The sequence below is a fragment of the Benincasa hispida genome, chromosome 12 (genome assembly GCF_009727055.1).
Source record: "Benincasa hispida cultivar B227 chromosome 12, ASM972705v1, whole genome shotgun sequence".
In the NCBI taxonomy this organism is placed as follows: Eukaryota; Viridiplantae; Streptophyta; class Magnoliopsida; order Cucurbitales; family Cucurbitaceae; genus Benincasa; species Benincasa hispida.
Genome location: NC_052360.1, coordinates 49,966,892 through 49,987,466, shown reverse-complemented (window position 1 = coordinate 49,987,466; position 20,575 = coordinate 49,966,892). Strand labels below are relative to the sequence as shown.

General features: G+C 36.3%; 1 protein-coding gene across 1 annotated transcript; it reads right to left on the bottom strand.

The window, feature by feature from the left end:
• Positions 1–70: 70 nt before the first annotated feature.
• Positions 71–19,025, bottom strand: LOC120092955 (protein transport protein Sec24-like At4g32640). The gene is made up of 25 exons (XM_039051221.1): positions 18,887–19,025; positions 17,578–18,560; positions 16,246–16,476; positions 15,982–16,056; positions 15,753–15,851; positions 15,120–15,231; positions 14,626–14,753; positions 13,152–13,271; positions 11,982–12,062; positions 11,128–11,205; positions 10,931–11,023; positions 10,208–10,262; positions 8,945–9,021; positions 8,231–8,302; positions 8,040–8,123; positions 5,551–5,670; positions 5,382–5,450; positions 4,774–4,851; positions 4,065–4,203; positions 3,584–3,748; positions 3,126–3,271; positions 2,869–3,045; positions 2,190–2,278; positions 886–917; positions 71–553 (listed from the first exon to the last, which is right to left on the bottom strand). Exons 2-25 carry the CDS (start codon positions 18,460–18,462, stop codon positions 441–443), a joined length of 3,318 nt encoding a protein of 1,105 aa, XP_038907149.1. The 5' UTR covers positions 18,463–18,560; positions 18,887–19,025; the 3' UTR covers positions 71–440.
• Between the last annotated feature and the right edge of the window lie 1,550 nt (positions 19,026–20,575).

The window sequence follows — 20,575 nt, the reverse complement described above, 5'->3', positions numbered from 1 at the left end:
CACTTGCAAACTTAATCCAAACGCACCTTAAATGAGTCATATTGGCTCAGGTATGTAAATTACTAAAAAGGAGTCATTAAATCTATCATATATTATATATATCCTGTCTCCAAGCAGTATGTTGAGAGAGAAGTAACAGGGTATTTTGGGTCAAAAAGGAAAAAAGAATACTGTGAATATAACAATAAATTTATCAAGAAACTATCCTGGTTGGGTTCACTGACAAAATCTACCCTCAAACACATCCAACAACAATTACCCATCAAAATTCACTCATCTAACTTCTCAAAGATAAATGTGACTGTTGATTAACGCCGTTCATAATCGAGAATTTTGTTTCCACTTTCGCATGAAACTGGTTTCTTGTTAAGGAGTCCCTCTGAAGCCGACGAACTGCAGCAGCAGAGGAAGAAGGGAACTTGCATAACTGAAGTGTAAGATCATGAAGAAGACATTTTTATCTGAATTTGTCGGTGTACGTGAACAAGAAACTCGATGTATGAAGGGCCATTGGAACTTTTATCTTCTATCATATTCGAAAAGAATAGCATCCCTGTAGAAGTGAAGACCAAAAGAATAAAATCACCTCAAACATCGAATATACACAACACAATGAAGCAAAACTAGAATTAGCGGCATATATTTTCTAAATAAGAAAAAATTACAAAAAGCAGTTTAAAAAAAAAAAAAAAAGACTTAGGTGTACTATGGGTTGCACTATCTTTTTTAGTCCAAGTTGTCCAACTATAGTTCACCACACAGAAAACATGTGGTTAGAGTGGACTGGAAAAAGATGGATGCAACTCACATTGCACCCAAGTATAGCTAAAAAAAATGTTTGGATTATATTGACTTTGAAAATAGAAAACTGGGATAAAACAGTACCTGACTGGTCTCCTTTCTTGCACAACCTCAAGCTGCAAAAAGGAGGGGGAAAAGGTCAATCAATACTCAAAAAAGTAGATGATAAAGGAAATTTAAGCACCTTAATAAATTAATTCGCTCAACTTAATTGGGGGCAGTAGTTTCCGGAGCCCATGGAAGTTTTGACCAATTCTTCCATCATGCACCAGACTAAAAAACTAATGGCGAAAGACATATTTTGGGAGGAAAGGAGGGGGAGTTTCCCTTATGTTTTCATTTCAACCTGAGCAAGCGGCCTTGTATCGGTCAAGGTTCATTCCTACCTTATTTGCCAGAATATTCCGCTTGGACTTTTTTTCATTTTTGAATAAATTGAATTACACTTGGATCTGGCATCCTTGTATTGTGTCATTTAACATATCCCTGTTTTTGTGTACAAGGACAATAAAATTTTATGCAAGTAACTTTTCGAGCACAACTCTTTAAACAGATTTTTCCTGTTGGATTGGTGAATTTACAGATATCAAAGGCACCTGAAGAATCCCAACCCTTACCAAGTGTTTGGTGTGATTTTTATGCAAGTTGTTTTAAAGCTTTAGATGCCGATTTGACAACTGGGTTCGTGAATATCATCTAGGACTCAGGTGCCTAAAGGGTCCAACTCTTCACTTGAATGACATTCCAGAGAAATTTAACATAGACTGCCTTCAGCGCTCACAGCATATACCGATTCACATGTATATCCCTACTGTGAAAGCTCATTGGAGGAATTGCCTCACCTATTCTTGCATTGTATAGTGTCTCAAACATATAGCACATTCATGTAGGGAGCAAAGAAACTTTCACCTTGAGAGTTCTACTAGTATATTTTTTCTAGAGGTATTAGTAGAAGGAAAAAGGAAGGTCGGGCCAGCTTGCTTCAACATCGGCAATTTGCTGGGGGTGATTATGGAAAATTGGAAAGAAAGAAATAGCTGGGTCTTTGGGGATAGAACTATGTGCAGACAATCGCTAGAGGGTCATCAAAGATGGACAACAATAGCTAGAGGGTCAAAGATTTCTCTGCATCTTCTCTGTTGTCTTTTCTTGTCCAGAGCTTTGTAACATTCCTCTCCTTTTGATTTTGAAAGATAGACCCTCATTTGACCACCATTATCTATCACTATAGTCAGATATACCCTGTTTCCTTCCTTTTGCCTTCATTCAGTTTGGTTAAATTTATATCTCCCCCAACAAACACACACACACAAAAAAAAAAAAAAAAAAGATCCACAACTTTAGAAGATAAATAATAATTATAATAAAGAGTACTATATGAGTCTTACCGCAGGTAGGAACATCTTTGACGTCGTATCTCATTCATCAAATCATTGAGTTTCTTTGATAGAGGATTGTCATATTGCTGCAGCACAAACTGAGCACACAACAGTATTAGTGACACATTTAAAACACATTAGATTTCATCCCGCATATGAATCCAACTGAGACATATCATGCATACATATTTAAGTTCGCAGCAATTCCGATTATAGGACAAGAAAATACGAGCAGTTTATTTTCCTACTATCATCATCTCCTTTTCAGAGTCAATGGCCTGATATTAATTTCCTTATATATATATATTGATAGGAAACAATGACTTCATTGATGTGATGAAGGAGTTCCCATCCAACAGATTACAAAATAACTCACAAATTGGTCTGTAGTTACAAAGAGATGAGAAAGTTATAGAAGTGAGCGAAACATTATATATATATTTTTAATAAAATCAAGTGAATTTATGTTCTACGTGATTTAAAAATGAAAAACTCTGTGCAGTATTAATAACAATATGCACGTCATTCATTTATCCAATTGGAGAAGTCTCAAGTAATCTCCTACGGATGAGCTTGGCTTACGTCCCCATTTTATAGTTCCATTCTATCAATAAAATTGTTTCTCATCCCATAAATAAATAATATGCATATTTAACATGCTTGACAATTCTGCATAGTGGAGTAATACCTGGGCAGGAATTTCATCAACTGAGGAAATACCAAATAACTGCTGCAACATGTCTCTATCAACCAAGTTCCCAATATATACTAAACAATCTTCACCATTCTCGAGGAGATAAATTCCCTCTTCACTCACGTGCTCACTGGAAAGAGGAATTGGAGTACCTGGAGTCGAATCACCATCCTGCCAATAAGAGGAGTTAACACCAAGTGAGAACAGTGCACCACTGAGAAAGAGAACAAGCAAAATAAATTAAGTCATACCTCTGTGTCAAGGTTATGTATAGCCAACATTCTAGGATATACCAAGGGAACAGCCAGAGGAATTGGGAGAGAAGAAACGTGGTTGACCCAAAAAGATCGATCATCAATTCTCCCTTCAGTTCTCAAACCTGTACTTTTTATTAATGCTGAAAGAAGCCAATAGAACAATATCACTGACCCCCATCCATGTACCAAAATTTATCGGCACAAATATGCTTACAAAAATGTAAGCCATATTTTTCAATTTCCATAGATGATCCAAAGATTATAAACTACTAAATCTTTACAAAGATGCTTCTGTGTTCTCTAGATAATATTATTTTCATGTGAAAAAATAAATATTTACTTTTAGAAACCTAATAGTGAGAAACTGGGTTTTGAAGCAAAGAAAATTTCTGACCCACGGGTAGAAAATCGTAGGTCAATTAGATAGGTTATTGAATGGATAAAATACACACCAATGGTATAAAGTGGCAGTAGCTTTAGAGCCTCTGGCAGGATGAGCTGTCCAGAGGATGACACCGTTGCACAATACTTGCGGTATGAAAGCAAAACGTTGACACACAGATTTGTAACACGTTCTCGGATTTGCAGGAGTGGAGATGAAGGAACTTCATTTGCCGCTACAAAAATCAGACAAAAAACATAATAAAACTACAGCATTCATATTGAAATAAGAATAACTATTAAAGGTTGCATATAGTATTGAAAGGGGAAAGTATGAGATTGATTCTACATTAATAATTTGTTCGCAGCTGATCATATGTCATCTGAACAGTCAAATGAACTACGACGCAGTCCTAAATGTAAATGTGTGATCAAGGATAATAACAGAAACATAGTCTCTTATCCCCAAAAAGAAGAAATAGATAATTACAGTAACAAACTGCAACGCATTTTTTTTTTTTAAAAAAAGGAAAAACCCACAAAGTGAGATACCTTGCTTCAGAAAACATGCGAACTGAGTGTCCAAGTCAGCTGATCGGAAGAGGTTATTCAGCATACTGGTGCAAGGTAGAGACAGAGTGGAGACACGAATTCTCCTCTGACCAAATACTGTAGTGTAGAGTAGCGCACACTACAATAGTAAAATATCAATCATAAGAAATAATAATAATAATAGTGCAAAAATATGGTGACAACAAGACAGCCACCATCTCAACTACAATTGCGGTCTAGTTTGATACTATCCCTCCACACATTAGCCATGAGTACAAATTAGATATCTCTTCCAATTCTTCAATAGCATCATCATGAAATTCAATAGCACATGTTCTTCAACCAGATAGAAGTGGAATAAAAACGTACTGATAGATCATGAATTTTTAAGATGACACAGCATTAAATAAGTGAGAAGTTCTGCAGATAAAGAGAAAAATTTTAACAAAAAAAAAAAGATAGACCAAGAAGACCCATTTTTTGTTTATTGATTCAATCCAATTTTTTTCTCAAAGACCTTTTGAGGTCATAGACAGTTAGAACACTACTAAGTCATACCAAGTAAGCCACTGAGACTCTATAAATTATCCTTTTACGTATCAATACCTGTAACTTCAAAGGATAGGCCTTCTGGTGGCGGTTGGGGGGAGAAGGAAAAAAAAGGAAAAAAGAAAAGAATAGGAGACAGAGACAGAGACAGAAACACTACCTGGAAAGCACATTCTGAGCCGTCCTGTAACTTGTCATCATGTTTTAAAGCTACCATTATAGTCTTGTCACAGTCAATCTGTAACAAAGAGGATCATGGACCATGGTAAGACAACAACCACAAACCAAAAATCAGCGCATAATTTTACTAGCAACAAAGAAATAATTGCACCCTAATATTAAAGAACTATATAAGAGTTAGCTTTAGCAAAAATTAGAACATACAAAAACTAATACTAACAAAACCAGTTTAATCTACCCTGGTCCCTAGGTTGTACCTTGCCTTTTTTGGAATATACTCCTTTAATGTTTCTTATCAAAGAAACAAAACCAGTTTAATGAAAGCGAAAACAGAAAAGATACCGGTACTAAATAAATACGTAAATCAAACGTCGACCCTACCATTTAAGAAACAAAGAAATGAAACTTGCGAAATAGTGGAAGCATTGAAGTACATAATTGTAGCACATGCTAGGCTGCTGTAAACTTTACTTAACATGGGACAACATAAAGGACAAGTTGGCTCTATCCACAAAAAGATTGGTTGAGATCCCCGACTATCCTAAAGATTTGTTTATTATTTTATATAAGTAACATAAAATAACATACTCCAGGTAAGTCAACATCTGTAGGGATGCGTTTGCAAAAATTTCCATGGTACTCTTGTACTTGAATTCCCTGCAAAAGGATAAAATTACTACTGATTCACAAAAGAAAGAAAATGAAAGCCACATGATCTTTTTTGTTGACAAAAATGAAAATCAAACAAAAATAATACCTGGCTGCATCTAACACGCATCACAGCCTCAAAACCTTGAGGCCTTGTGATATTCCATCTAAGATCATTATAGAGCTTGGCTGGATCAGAAAGAACTGAGAAGGGGTAGTAATAATATACCTGTAACACAGCAGATAACCAATTGGTAAATAGTTAAAAATAAAGCTCCGCTTTGTTTAGGAAGTTTAAAGGAACTGTTGAAAAGAAAAGGTTCAAAAATCAATAATCAAATGCATCATTTGATCCTAATGGTTCTGCTGTTCAATATTGCTTCTCTTCCTAATGGTTTGATTTTCAAACATCAAGATGGTACTTCTTGCTCTTGGAATATTTTATTTCGAAGGCCTCTTAAAGGTGAAGAAATTATTGATTTTCCACAATTGCTTGGATGCTTAACAGGAAAAAAGTTACTGACAGGCCGGATCTTCAATGTTGGTTTCCTGATTGAAAACTTACTATGAAATCTTTAAGAAAACATTTGACTGCAGCTTCTCCACTTCGTAAAAAGGAGTACACAGCTTTATGGCAGTCCAAAGCTCCTAAAAAAAATTAATATCCTTATCCGTATAACGAGGAATAGTTTGTTGAAGTGTTTTGAGGTTCTCCAAAGAAAGCTTCCTTCACATTACTTATGAATGTGTCCTCTTTGTTTGAGGGATTGCGGAACTTTGCAGCACCTATTCTTCCATTGTTGGTATTCAAGGGAATGTTGGTGGAAACATTTTTCAATTTTCAACATTCAGTGGGTCATCTCCAATTTTCGACAAGGAGGTGAATATTGGCAGATTGCTGGTGTGCCTTGAATCAATCTTGGGATTTGGGCCTCAGAAGGAACATTTTTTATAGAGAGATGGATGATGATGCTGCACTCTTACAGGTCCTTCACTCTTGGAGTCTGCAGGGGGCCATGACAGACTTAAGTGGAAGATCGATGCTTCTGGGAAGTTTACCACTAAGGCTACCTTTTTAAAGATGACGAAACACCTCCCCCACACCACCTTTCCGTTGGTTAATCTTGTTTGTAAGCTGAAAATTCCCAAAAAAGTGAGATTCTTCCTTTCATCTCTTGCATATAGAAGTCTCAATACTCGTGAAAAATTGCAAAGGAAGCTTAAAATGAGCTCTCTCTCCCCCTCTATTTGTAGCCTCTGTTGTATGAGAGACGAGGAGTCTTTGGACCATCTTTTCTGATTATGCTTCCAAGGGGTGGCCCAATGTTTTTAGCATTTTTGGGTGGAATTGCTGTCTTCTGAAAAAGGTTGATGCTGGCTTCTGGAAGGTCTTGACAGCCGTACTTTTGGTGGTAAAAGGGAAGATTCCTCGGAGATTGCCACTTGGGATTTTCTTTGGTGTCTTTGGAATGAAAGAAATAGTAGAACTTTTTAAGTTTTCTTTGGATTCTTTTTGGGCTTATATTCAACATACGGCCTCTTGGTAGTGCACTAATTACACCAAATCATTTTGAAATTACAGCCTTTGATGATTTTTAACAATTGGAAGACCCTCTTGTATTAGTCTTCCGGGGAGGGGTTCCCTCAATCCCTTGCCCTTAGGCTGTCCTTTCTTTTTCGATGAATATACTTGTTTGTTTCTTATTAGGAACAAAAAAAGAAAAGAAAAGAAAAAATCTCCAATTCATATTCATTTAAGGAGAATGTCACATTTATTGGTGCCGAAGCATCAAAGTCAAAAGTTTTATGGGCTAATTCAGTGAAAGCTTTATATTAGAGTTATGGTTTAAGCACTATAAAGACTATAAAGCCATTGTATAATGAGCACTATAAAGACATTGTATAAAGTTTTATGGGCTATACCCCATTGTACAAATGTTTCAATTTGTTCCAGGAATCAGGATGAGAAGACATACCCCCCCACCCTATTCCTTCTCCAGTCTTTATTGTGGAATGATCGGTTTGGTTCTTCTTGTCTAAAGGTCTCTTCATGGTGCTCTCTCTCCAAAAGCTTTGTAGGATATACTATTCAAGATATTTGTCTTTAATTGGAATGCCTTTATGTTACCATCTTAAATTAATTTTGTATTACGTTTATTTTATTACTTGTTTTTCATTCTTGTTTTCCCCTTAGGGTCTTCTTGTACTTTTGAGTATTAATCTCTTTTCATTTCATCAATGAATTTTTTCGTAAGTTTTCTTAAAAAATGCATTGTTTAATCCTGTTTAAAACTGAAGTTACAAGAACTCAACCAGAAATATGATACTACTTTAATTAATGACTCAAAAAGTTAGTATAATAGAATGAAAAAAACGTGAAGTATGAATAATAGAGGGGGCTGAGACTATTCTGACTTAACACTTGTTGACTTGTTAACTAAAAGTAAGAAAGAGGCTAACAGCCAGATGTGTAAAGACCGACCACCAAGCCAAGATTACATGAGAATTCCCATCAACAGAAAAATGTTGGATTATATCTTAAGGAAAAATAGCTCAAATATCTCTCTCTCGAGAATTTCCAAAAACACACACTCATACCTGGCCCCCAGTAGTCCTTGCAATGACAGAAATAGAAGCAAGATCGACATAATTCTGGGTAGTGAGGAACACATCAACACAGACCTAGAACAATCGTGGAAGACAAGAATAGATCAGAAAACTCTGACCAGTGCCAGCAGATAAATCCTGCCATATATCATTGACAGCATGACATGAAAGATCATACTCACCTGATACTCGGCCAGTTCAATTGCCATTGTCTTGTAAGACATGTCAGCTGGTTGTAGTAATTTATGAGCCTCCTAAAGAAATAAAAATGTTTTATGAAAATGAAGGCTTTCCATTTCCAATTAGTCATAAAATGATGAACTTTATGCTTTTACACTGAACAATGGTATATTAACGCATGAAACAAAGAAAAGAACTATGAAGTAAAACAAAATTCTTTAAAAAAAAAAAAGGTTAAAACACAACAAACTGACCGAGAAATTGTGAAAAATAATGTAATGAGTAGACTTTTATGCGATTGGAAATGATAAAACAAAAATTGATTCCATTGCCAACCAGAAAGCTTCGTTTCATAATTAGAAAACCATAAAACTTTAATATGCTGCTGAATATCTTATATGCTGCTGACCAGGTGAGGAATCTTTACATGCTAAAGAAAACTAGTAACGTTGTTCGAACTTCTAAACTGTAAACTGTAAAGTCATTAACTTTCAGACAATAACTTTCTGCAAAAAATCCAACACTGAAAAAGGAAGACCAATTTTGTATGACTCGAATAGGATGAGAAGAAGCTTCCAAGGAATACATCTATTTCAACCAAACGGTAAACTGTGCAGGATCCACATACCCAGATCCCAGTAGAACATTTGTACAACCGGCGACTTTCCTTCAAACTGATAATATTATGCTCCTAGTTTTAAAGTTCAGAAGAATACCTTGTCCCCAGAAGAAATGTTTGTTCTTCCTTCAGCCTCCCTGGCAGAAAGAGCTCCAATACCAATCGATGGCAAGACTGTATTTCACCAAAAAGTAAATAAATTAGGTTAGGAAAACAATATTTTCAGCAAATCAACTAGGTGGTGCTAAACAAGAAAAGATGTAGTCATAACTTGCCAGCTACTTACGATTAATTGGATTTAAACAACAGCATCACAAATAGGTTATTTTATGTACCATACAGGCCCATTAGTATTATAGAAAAAGTGTCTCTAATAAGACCAAGGGCGCTGTTTCTTTTCTCCGCAAAAAAAAAATGCAAGAAGAAGAGTAGCATAAAGTCAAATGTTGATGGGATATTTACAATACACCCATAAAAACAATTAACTTATGAAGATAAAGATTTAGGAGAATGAGCAACGACAGGACTTAGACATTAACAAGCAAAGAAATGAGAAAGAAGGCACACTATATCCATATCGCCAATTTCTGTACCACATCCCATAAAAATATTGAACAAGAAGCACAAATCATGCCAAAATCCCAATCGAATAACTCCAGTCACAGATTACAAATTGAAATATTATGCAGCTCAGCTAAATGAAATTGGTAATTGGCATAACCATGTGGGGTCAAGAGGAAAGGAAGCTCTTTTTTCATATGTGAAAATTTTGGTGAAACATAAATGAATTTCATGCCCATATTATCACGCAATCCCTATGCACCTGTATTTCCCCCCCATCATATGATTCAATCAAAGGAAGCTCTTTGTAATTGTTTTCCTTTCTTCAGGACCTCTCCTCCACTTTACTTCCCCTGATTTTGATAACCAACACTCCGTCCTCACCATCTCACTCGCCTTATCCGCTTCTCTCCCTCCAGCCCTACACTATCCTTGTCCCTATTTTGCTATAAGCAACTCCTCAGTTTTATGAGTGGCTATTATCCAACCTATATTAAACAACGTGTTTCCTCTAACCATTGTAGCCTTTTCACCATGTTTTGATTTAATGTATACAAAAATAGTACCCTAAAAAAAATATAAAAAATCCAACACTAAATTTTGCCCACGCCATTAAAGTGTCCATGCCTAACTTGCTCAAGACACTCTTACCCAAGGTAGCATCTCCATGCCGCACGGTGCACAGATAATAGTAATAATTTTCATGTCATATTCCCGCTAAAGGAAACAACAGCAAAAGACAAAACAAGAGGCAAAAAGCAATATGTCCTCGATAAAAGAATATGCATTATGAACTTGCCTGACTGGAATACCAAAATTTTGCCTCCAGTATTTTTCATGGCCATGAAAGCTGCCTAAAAATAGGTCAAGAAAATTACTATCAGAAAGCAGAATTCTGAGCTGCATGGAAAAAAGTATTACGAGTAAAAAAAAAAAAAAATCTAGCTTTTAACTAGCGAATCAACTGCAGTAACAGTCTAGCCCATGTGATAAGTGAATCTCAGCCAATATTTTTTGATAAAGCTGATCAATATTGAGCAATCAACAGTCAGCACCACACATCTACTCGTCACCACTCTAAAGCCTTTTTGTTTATCTTTGTTGAATTTCAAAATCTTTCTTTTATTACTAACAAGTGGAGGGCCTACCAGTAAACCTTTTGTATACGTGATTGGGAGTGATTCTGAGAATTTGAAAGTTATTTTTGTCATGTTTAAAATCACTTTGAAACACGCTTTTGATCACTCAAAATTAATTGAATATTTAATTTTACACTTTTAAATGCAATTCTCATATCAAATTTAGTTTTGAACTATTGAAAACATGAGCATTGTGCACTAAAGCACCATGCAAAGAATAAGAAATGCTTCATTTGCAACCAGCCTATGCTCGGAATCTTTAACACAGCTCATGAGATATGCAAAAAGATGAAAACATATTATCCGAGACATTTTTGTTCGGAATATGAAAAAAATACCAATTGCTGGAGTAGTCAATGATCATAGAGCAATAGAAAACATACTTTGATCGCAGCACCAAAGGCTGACTCGGTGGTTCTGTTACTCTGAAACATTGTTGGAATACTGTCGAGCAACAACTCCAAATGTTGGCGGCACTATTCCCACAAACAAGAAGTGACATTACTAAATAAATATGAAAGGTAAAAAACTAAATCTTATGATCAACATCATCAAAATAAAATATTTTGGAGAATCTAACCTCCGAAAGTTGAACGATGACATCAGACTCCAGAGGAGTATAAACATCTTGTACATCAGGGACTATGAGCATCAAAGGCTGAAAAGAAGAAAAAAAAATGAACATCAACAAATAAATAATCACAGACTATTAGTCAGCCTTCCTAAAAAGAGCCATATACATTCAAGGAAGGAACCCCCTAACGATTCCATCGAGGTCAAGGGCAGGGATCATCAAATGGTACTAGGATCAAATATCTACTTTAACTGGATGATACTTAAATTAAATGCTGTACAACCATTGATGAGCAGTTATAGCTCTTCATAAAGTTACTGGAACTATGTTAGCTAATATGCACCTGGAAGTATAGTGTCAAATTAGTATTGACCAGATCAGGATTGCTGGGTCTCAGAAGTTAGTTTTAGCTGTGGTATTTAGGAAGGGGGGAATCCCCTGTACGGACTGAAGAACAGGTGAAAATTTGATCCTTTTTGGGATTTTCTCTTTTACAAGTATCAGACCAGATGAAAGCTTAACAACTCAAAAATGGGCATGTGCTATTGCTCATGGCTCACCTCACCTGACTGTCCTCCAGGAGGAGTTTCGCCTATCCAAGGCTAGGTTTGAAAGAACAATGTTGAGTTAAATGTTCCAAAAATAAATTAATTACAAGAAGCCAGAAGAGCAGCAAATATCACTAAATTGAAAATACTTTTATACTTTTCATCTAGCTTTTGATATAATTGGTTTCCTTTCCATCAATCTTCCGGATACCAGTTATTACATCCATCAACAAGATGCCTTAGCTTTCTTTTCATCCTCACAGCAAAAGAAATGCCTAAAATGGAGATGGATAACAATGATCGAAGTGTGACCTGTTGTAATGCACGTTTCAGGTTGTAAAAGTGAATTGTTGTGTCAAATGTAGCAATCCCGACAAATGTACGAGGACCTTCCTGGAACATCACAGTGTCATCAGTCACTAAGATAGTAAAAAGAAAGCTCATAAAAGGCTGAAGATGGATGAAACAGGGGAAAATCAAATTTTTGCCAAGATTATCAACGGAAATCCTATTTGTAAATTCCAGTATAAGCCAAATACAGCATCCACACACTAAAACAGAAAGGGAAAAGGAAGACACAAAAAACAATGATAAATAACACTCTAAAGGGGGAAAAGCAAATTATTCGAAAAATACAGACAAAAGCAAAACAAATCGAAAAATCTTTGACCTCATAGTGATAATCAGCTTAAATTTCATATGGGGTCCGATTTATGAAGGGGCAATTGATAGCGGAAACATTTGCCGTAAAAGATTGTTGAATTGCATAAAAAAAGAATTTTACCAAATTCCTAAAGCATTTACATTATCGTAATGAGTCCAATTAACAAAAATGGCAATCCACAACAGAAAAGACAATGTATTCACTTAAAGGAGACAAGACAAACCCTGAGAGAACAATATAATGATTAAGCATAGGTCGCACAAGGTAACTGGATCTGAAGATAGCAAAATTACAGAGACAGGCAAACTAATAGTCCTAAGTTCAATTGCATAAACCAAATGTTGAAAACCAAAAAGGAATGAAACAAAAGTCTAGTGATCATAAACTGATACAACAGTTCCCAACGCCTTAGGAATTAAAAATTTACACAGCGGAAAAATTGATAGTAAAAAAGAAATGTAAAGCCAAGTTCTTTTTATTTATTTATTTTTATTTTATAACGAGAAACGAATTTCGTTGATAAATGAAATAAAAGGAGCTTAAAGGGCTCCCATCACCTAAGAAAGAAAGACTTTCAAGAAGCTGCTCAATTTCACAATTTCTCATTAACAAAAAAAAAAGATTAGCTTATATAATTATGGTGGGGGGGGGGACCCCATGATTTAAGGTCTTGCATCGCATCACACATATACTGCAAGAAAGAAAAAGTTCATAAACCCTTATAAAAGAAAGTACAAATACCACAGAATACCATTGACAGCTACTGTTATAAACCCATACATGCACAAATAATGTACGGAATCAAATGTAGGACTTACTGGAAGATCAGAAATAACTTGACTAATTGCACTGCACGCTGCAGCAGTGGCACCAGTTTGTATAGCATTCATGGATACATCGATGAGGAAAAAATAAACAGCTGGCATTGGATCACGCACCTGGACTAAAAGATGCATCAGAAACAGTATATATAAATATGTATATGCATGTATAGATGAAAGATCTTGGCGTTAAGAAACCAAGAGAGCAAAAAAATGACTGAATCCTGCTTACCTCTAGAGCTCAGTTATTTTTATCTTTTTTTTTTTAAATTAATAAAATAGAAACACGATATTTCATAGATCGATAAATATGAAATATCATGTGAAAATCATTAATCTCTTTTCATTTTATCAATGAAAAGTTCCGTTTCCTTTAAAATAATAATAAAATATGCAAGAGGAGTGAAAAGCCAACCCCTAAAGGCAAGGGAGGTTAAAGAACGCCTTTCAAAAAGCCAACGATATCATTTAAAGAATAATTACAAAAATTATTGCGGACACAATGAGGGACAATAGAGGACATAGTTCGGCCCATAAAGGAGAAGGCGGAATGGGGAGGAAAAAAACACCCTCTATCTTTGCCTTAAAATAGGTGTGATTTCTCTCAAACCATCCACACAACATAACAAGGATAGGAAAAGGTTGGTCTCCAGACAGAGAAGTTCGTTCACAAAAGGTGGAAGACTCAATATTATCAGATCAGTGTTGAGTGGCATCCCAATCTACTTTTTCTCTCTCTTTAGAGTTACCTAATTCAGTCTCTAAGAGTATTGGGAAGCTCGTGAGGGGCTTTTTGTAGCAAGGGGTTGATGAAGGGAAAGGGACCCACCTTGTGAGCTGAGAGGTAATTAGAAAACCTGTGAACTTAGGAGGTCTAAAACTAGGGAATTAAAAGATTCCTAACAAATCCTTGTCGGCGAAATAGCTTTGACATTCCCCCTTGATACCCTCGAGTGGAGGATCATTGCGAGTAAGTATGAATCTTGCTGCTTTGAGTGCTTATCCAGTGGGATTAAGGCACAAACACAGAAATTTGCAGAAGGACATCTCCCTCGAGCACTCTTCCCTTTTCTCATTTAGTCCATTGTGTTGTGGGGGAGGGAAAGGAAACATATTTTTGGGAGAAGCGTTCCACTTAGGCAAGCACAAATCATGTCACTCATGTTACAAATTGGTCTACATCTAAGCCAGTTGATAATCTTTGGAGTACATACGGTATACTTCTTCTTGGTGGTGTACAAATCACAACAAATTCTTTTGTAGTTATAGCCTCCTAAAGCTTTTGAATGATTGGAAGGCTTAAATGGCTTAGTTTCTGTTGGCAAGGGCTCTTCCTTATCCACTGACCTTTAGGCTGGTTTTCTCATCTTTTATTTATTAGCCGTTTCTTTCTTATCGATAAAAAGAACAGAGTAAATTTACGTCATTACATACTCCACGCTAATGGAGCATCATAAACCAACTACATTACCATGTATTCCTTAGAAGCAACAAATTCTACTGTTCCCCTACAAAGTTCAGGCCTTTCATCAGCATCTCTTCTTCTACCATCAGGACCAAGATTACAGTGGTATTCACGAGGAGTCTCATCAGTAAAACCTGAAAAAGGAATGGCATAGAGCGTTTAAGTCACCACCTACAGAGGAAATGACAAAAAGAATTCCACACATGCAAGACAGGATTTGACCTTCGACAAATAGCAGTATTGTGAACAACTAAATAAGGAGGTGACTGGAAGAAAAGAAGCCAGAAAGGAAATGAGCTTCAACGGAATGGCCTTAACCAGAAAATTACCAAGAGTGACATGCCAAATTGAAAATATAAAAAGATGGTAACTAAACCTCCATTCAGACTTTCAGTTATTATGAATGATAGTCGTATGTCAATCGAGCAACAAATATCCAAGCTTTTCGAAAAACAACATGAAAATATCCCACTAGAAAAAATAGCAACATTTTTACTGACCACACAAGTTACAGATGAATCGCCGTCCCTGATCAATGAACTTCATAAAAGGATTTATATAGCCTTTGCAGCGAGAACATCGGACGGGTCCACTTTCCCCAAAATCCACAACCTATAATATGAAATCCACTGAATAAAAACCCAAAAGATTGCAACAATATTCTCCAAGTATATATAGTAAGTTAAAGAACCAGTAAGAGTGTATTTACAAATTTTATAACCATTGCATAACAAATAAATTCATCGGAAGGCTGATGATAGGATAAGGGTAATAATTTTCTGTTTCAAGTTCGTCATTTTGCTGGATTAGATAGTTCGTTGGCTTTGATAGTTGCTATGATGTTTAATTAGAGGTCCCAAGTTCAAAACTTCGAGTGAACTTAATACCAAAAACCCTTGATGTCTGCCTGGTCCAGGGCCTTAGAGTGGACGTGGTTGCCCCAAGTATAGGGGAGAAAAGTGTCAATGCCCCGGTATTTAAAAAAAACACACATCTAAATTTACACTACCGATATGTTTTTTTTACCAAAAACAATGGCTCATTGATATAATAAGAAAAAATGTTCAAACGATAGACTCTAATGGTTATTATTACATTTTTAGTTTATAAAGTCAAACGGATGCATTACGTACTTGGATGGGCTCCTCAGAAGGATGTAGAAGAGCAAATGGTTGGACTAGCAAAGCCAACTGCATGGCTGATGTATTCAAAAGATCGGCAGTGCACGGGATCTAAGAGATTGTGAGAAGTCAATGACCATATGATATCAAGATACAAAGATTACATAACGCAGCCATCAACTAGAATAATAAGCAAAAGATAAAAAATGGGAAAATGATGAAATGAATACTAGTCATTCACCTGACCAATGGTGCACCTCATAAAACGTGGACTACAATTCCCAGTGTCTCTCACAATGTACTCACTTGATGCAGGCTGCACAAAGTGTAAAGAATGAAAAATGTAACGGTTAAAGCTTGAAAGGAACAACACCAGCAGAAGTAAATAAATTTGAAATTAATGTTCATGCAACAACAATATCAGTAAAATCACTAGGACAACATATCAAAGAAGGGGAAAAATGAAATGAGAACATAATTAACACCATGTATATCCAGAAAGTACCGGGGGCAGATTGGCCTGGTTGCCTTGACGAGTGTCAAACAAGATGACTGATGGGTTTGGAACAGGCCTTGGTATTTGATTTGGATCAATTTTTGATTGTGTGGCTGCAGGAGATCCGGTTTGACCAATAGCAGGTGAGATGGTAGTCATTGATTGGTTAGGTGGAGGTGGCGGCATCCCGAACATTCTAGGCGGCTGCAGTTGACCAGAAATAGGTGGAGGAGCTGTCGCCTTGTGTTCAAATAAGAAAAATAATCAAGTTTTTTTCTTCCAAACAAGGAACCCAGCTGTCACAAGGACAAATGAAATAACAAAAATATGGGCAAGACAAAAAGGAAATGATACAGAATAGAAACATGCATCTGAAAAAAAAAAACTGAAAGAAGTACATGACACAATGGACAACTTCTACATCATTTTTTCCCAGCGTTTTCTGCTTTTAAATAAATCTGTAAAAAAATTATTGAGTTTCAGCAGTTCAAGATAAATCCAATAACTCTCTCCTCACGTCTAAAAATGAGTTATATAATCGAGTACGGGTACCATATGCCCAATAACTTGTAAATTCTTTCTCTAATCCAATCCCCAAAATAAATATGAACATTGGTTTGCGACTTCAACTAAATACCACACACTGCACAAACTCAACAAGCTCTTTTATCTTTCCAATTTCTTTTTTTCCTGGAAGAAGGGACAACACTTCTCAAATACTAAATTTCATTAGAAAAGAAGAGAATGATAAGAATTAAATGATCGGGGATAAGCCCTATTTCATCATGCACAGACTCAACAAGCTCTGCCTCGTGCTTTTCTTGGTGTAAATGTAAACATCATTTTAATGACCAGCTGAAAGTTCTCTTGTAATTTACGTTTAGTGACTGGGAGTCTCGTGGCTCCCTTTAATCCATTGAAATTTACTTTTCTTCTAAAAACGACAACAAGGAAACAAGGCTCTCAAGAATTTGAACTTTTTTCAGGAAAAAGAAACTGCCTTCCTACTTCATGATACAAAATACCTCAGTTATTTTACTTTTCAATAAATGAGCCCTTAAAAGTTAGATATCTATTTCATAAGTAAATTTTCAATCATTGTGCTAACTTACATCTACCCATCAGACTCAAATGAGTTCCAACTAGAATGTTTTACGCAAAGAATTGGATTATCTACCTATCAATTCCTAGAAAATGTAATGAGAACTTCCTATAGAGACAGCAACAGTCAATTGACAAAATGCACATTACACAAATAAAGTTGGTTGTCACACGATGCCTTTAACAGAGTAATACAAAATGGTTAATGCATGATAATAACAAGTTAAAAATGAATGGTACCTGACCAGGTTGCATTGGCCATGTTGGTGGTACAAATGGGGAACCTGAAGACTGGGATACCCCTTGAGATGCCGGCTGAAATGGTGATGCTGGTTGCCCGGGAAGACCTGGAGGAGCAGAAAATTCAGGGCCACCTGGAACAGAATGCATAAATGGAGCCCGGACAGATGCTGTCATTGGCGGTGGACCAACGAATGGCGGAGGACCTTGTGGTGTATTGACTGCTGGAGGAAAACGTGGCCCACTGGGGAAGTTGTTCTGCACAAATGCTGGAGGGCCATTACTCAACGTACCACTCTGAGCATTTGGTGGAGGCATGCTTGGGCTACTGACAGAAGGAGGAAATGCTGCATTTGGACGTGCACCAAGTGGAGGAGCACCAAGGGGAGGCGCAACTGAACTACTGGACAAACCTGGGGAAGGAACAGTGCTAGAAGGTGGCCTAAAAGCAGGTTGGCCAGGACCTCCAACACCTGGTGGAGGTGGCCTAGATACTAATGGAGACGGCTGTCCAACAGGCGGTCCACTGGGTCTCATTGGAGCCATGTTTGGAGGAAATGCAGATGGTGGAGGCCCTGATGAAGGTACATTAGGACGAGTAATTGAAGCTGGGGGTGGACCTGGCCGTGAAAATTGAGGTGGCGCACCAGAAATCCCAGTTGGTGGGGGTGCTGACGAAGGAAAAGGAGGCGATTGACCAAATGGAGGTCTGGGAAATGAATTGGGCATTGAAGGAGGTCGATTGAGATTCATATTATTAAAATTATCAGCTAAGGAACCGGGACTTGTCTGAGAATTGGGGTGGTAATTAGGCGGTGGTGATGGAGCTCGATTGCTGTTGCTTTCATTGGGCCGAGGTGCCCCTGGAGGCACAAGAGCTGCCATTGATCAACCAGATTCTCAGAAACCAAACTTTCCTACTCCAATTCAATAGAATCTCTCTATAAAAATTCGCTCTATGGATTCAACAACCCAGATCAACTCTGCAAGAACACACCAAATCAACAAATAAGATAAATAATTCTCAAATCCCGGAATTCCCAAAGAAATCTAACACAAACAAGATTCAATTCCCATATTCATTACACTCATTTCGCTTCCTTTAAAACCCAGAAGCCAATAATGAAATCGATGGGTATTCTCTGAATCGACTATCAAACAGATTAACAATAACGTTCAGTCCGAAATTTCAGATTTCGGACACGAAATCCAATGAAATTAAACAAACATAACATTTACAAGATGAAATGACAGAGCAGAATCAAAGATCCACGACATAAAATGGGATTCCAGGTAGAAGAAAACAAACCTGGTGGGTTGTTGATGCAGCGGCTAGTCGTAAGAACAGGAGACCCGGCACCGGTAGGCGAGGCCCGAAGTGAAAAGAGAAACGAAAACGTATGACGAGGCACATGCAACTATGAAAACCCCGTGTGTATATTGTATTGACAGCGTGTTTTCCTAACAATTTTTCTCAATTACTTATATTAATTACTATTGCATTAAATTGTCATTTACCATTTTAGTCTTGCGTGTATTGTTTTAAGTTGGGCTAAATTATAAGGTTGGTCTTTTGATTTTTTTTTTCCTAAATATTTTAAAAAATATCTAATACGTCTTTATATTTTTAATATTGTGTTTAATAGGTTCTCGATAAATTTAAAATTTTTAAAGAATATTTAATCTATTAGATATAGAATTAAAATTTATGTACAATGAACAACTCGCTTTAAATTCTATGTCTAGTAGATTCGTGAATCTTGAAAATATTAAATCCCATAAATTAAAGTTGTAATAAAATTTAGGTCATCTGTTTTGTAATTATTTAGGTCTCATTTGATAACCTACGTTTTTTGTTTTTGGTTTTTGAAATTAAGTTTATTTCCTTCTCATTTCTTACAATGAGTTGCATTTTTCTTAAGTATAATCACTACAAGAAAAACTACTTTTCTTGACGTTTGCAATTTTAAATAATTGACGTTTTTATGAAGGAAAAAAATGTCAGGAAATAGGTAATTTTAAGGAAAATGAACGTCAAGAATTGTTTTAGAAAAGCGGAGGTTGTTCATTTTTTTTTCTCCATAAAATACAATATTTGACGTTTTAAAAATACTGAGTTCAATTAAGGGTTTCTTGATGTTTTAAAAATGTCAAGAATACTAGAATATATAGGCCAGTGCTGCGACGCTATGAATTTTGACGGGAAAATGAAAAAACGTGCGTGCCTCACGCAAACAGCGTTGCAACGCTATGATTTTTAACAAAAAAATAGGGTAAAGCTCTTATGTTTTGCCGTCTTCATCCATTAACATCCATTTTTAATCTCTTAACCATTTCTCACTCTCAATTTCTAAAAGGTATATCATCTTTTGCTATTCTCTTCAATTTCCATTTCATTTTGCTTTAGCATTACTGCAAATCATGAAATCTGTTGTTCATCATTCTTCTTGTTATTCGCAAACCCTACCCTCCGTAGTTTCATCTCCTTCATCAACGACGTGGCGAAACCGTAACAATGGAGGCGGGTAACAGCTCCGTTAGTGTATTCCATGGGTAACAACTTCGCATTTCTGCTTCACCAATGTTGGTTCTCTGACTTGGAAAGGTGATTTTGGAATTCTCTTTCGATAATTTTGATGACTACTTGAACCCTATCTTGCTTGACATTATATGTTTTATTTGAAATTTTTGTTGTAAGTTGCCTAGAGATTTACAAATAATTTGAAACCATTATTTGGGGCAAAGGCAGCTTTTGCTCTATATATGGCCAAATTGATTTATGTTTCCATATCTGCTGATGGCACAACTTCTTTCAGGCTTGTTGATCAGAAAGGCTGAGGAAAACTTCTTCAATCAGATAAGAATTCTTTCTCTCTATTCACTGAAATTCTCTTTGTTTTTCTCTCTTACTCGATAGTTGTTCTTCTTTATTCGACGAGTATTCTTCTTTACTCGATGAGTGTTCTTCTTTACTCGATAAGTTTCCGTTCTTTCCTCG

Excerpts from the sequence above, each read along its gene's own strand:
- LOC120092955 (XM_039051221.1), bottom strand. The coding sequence starts at position 18,462 with ATGGCAGCTCTTGTGCCTCCAGGGGCACCTCGGCCCAATGAAAGCAAC. Across the intron at positions 5,451-5,550 it reads TGCGTGTTAGATGCAGCCAG|GGAATTCAAGTACAAGAGTA; the intron begins GTATTATTTTTG and ends ATCCTTTTGCAG. Across the intron at positions 4,852-5,381 it reads CAGATGTTGACTTACCTGGA|ATTGACTGTGACAAGACTAT; the intron begins GTATGTTATTTT and ends TCTTTGTTACAG.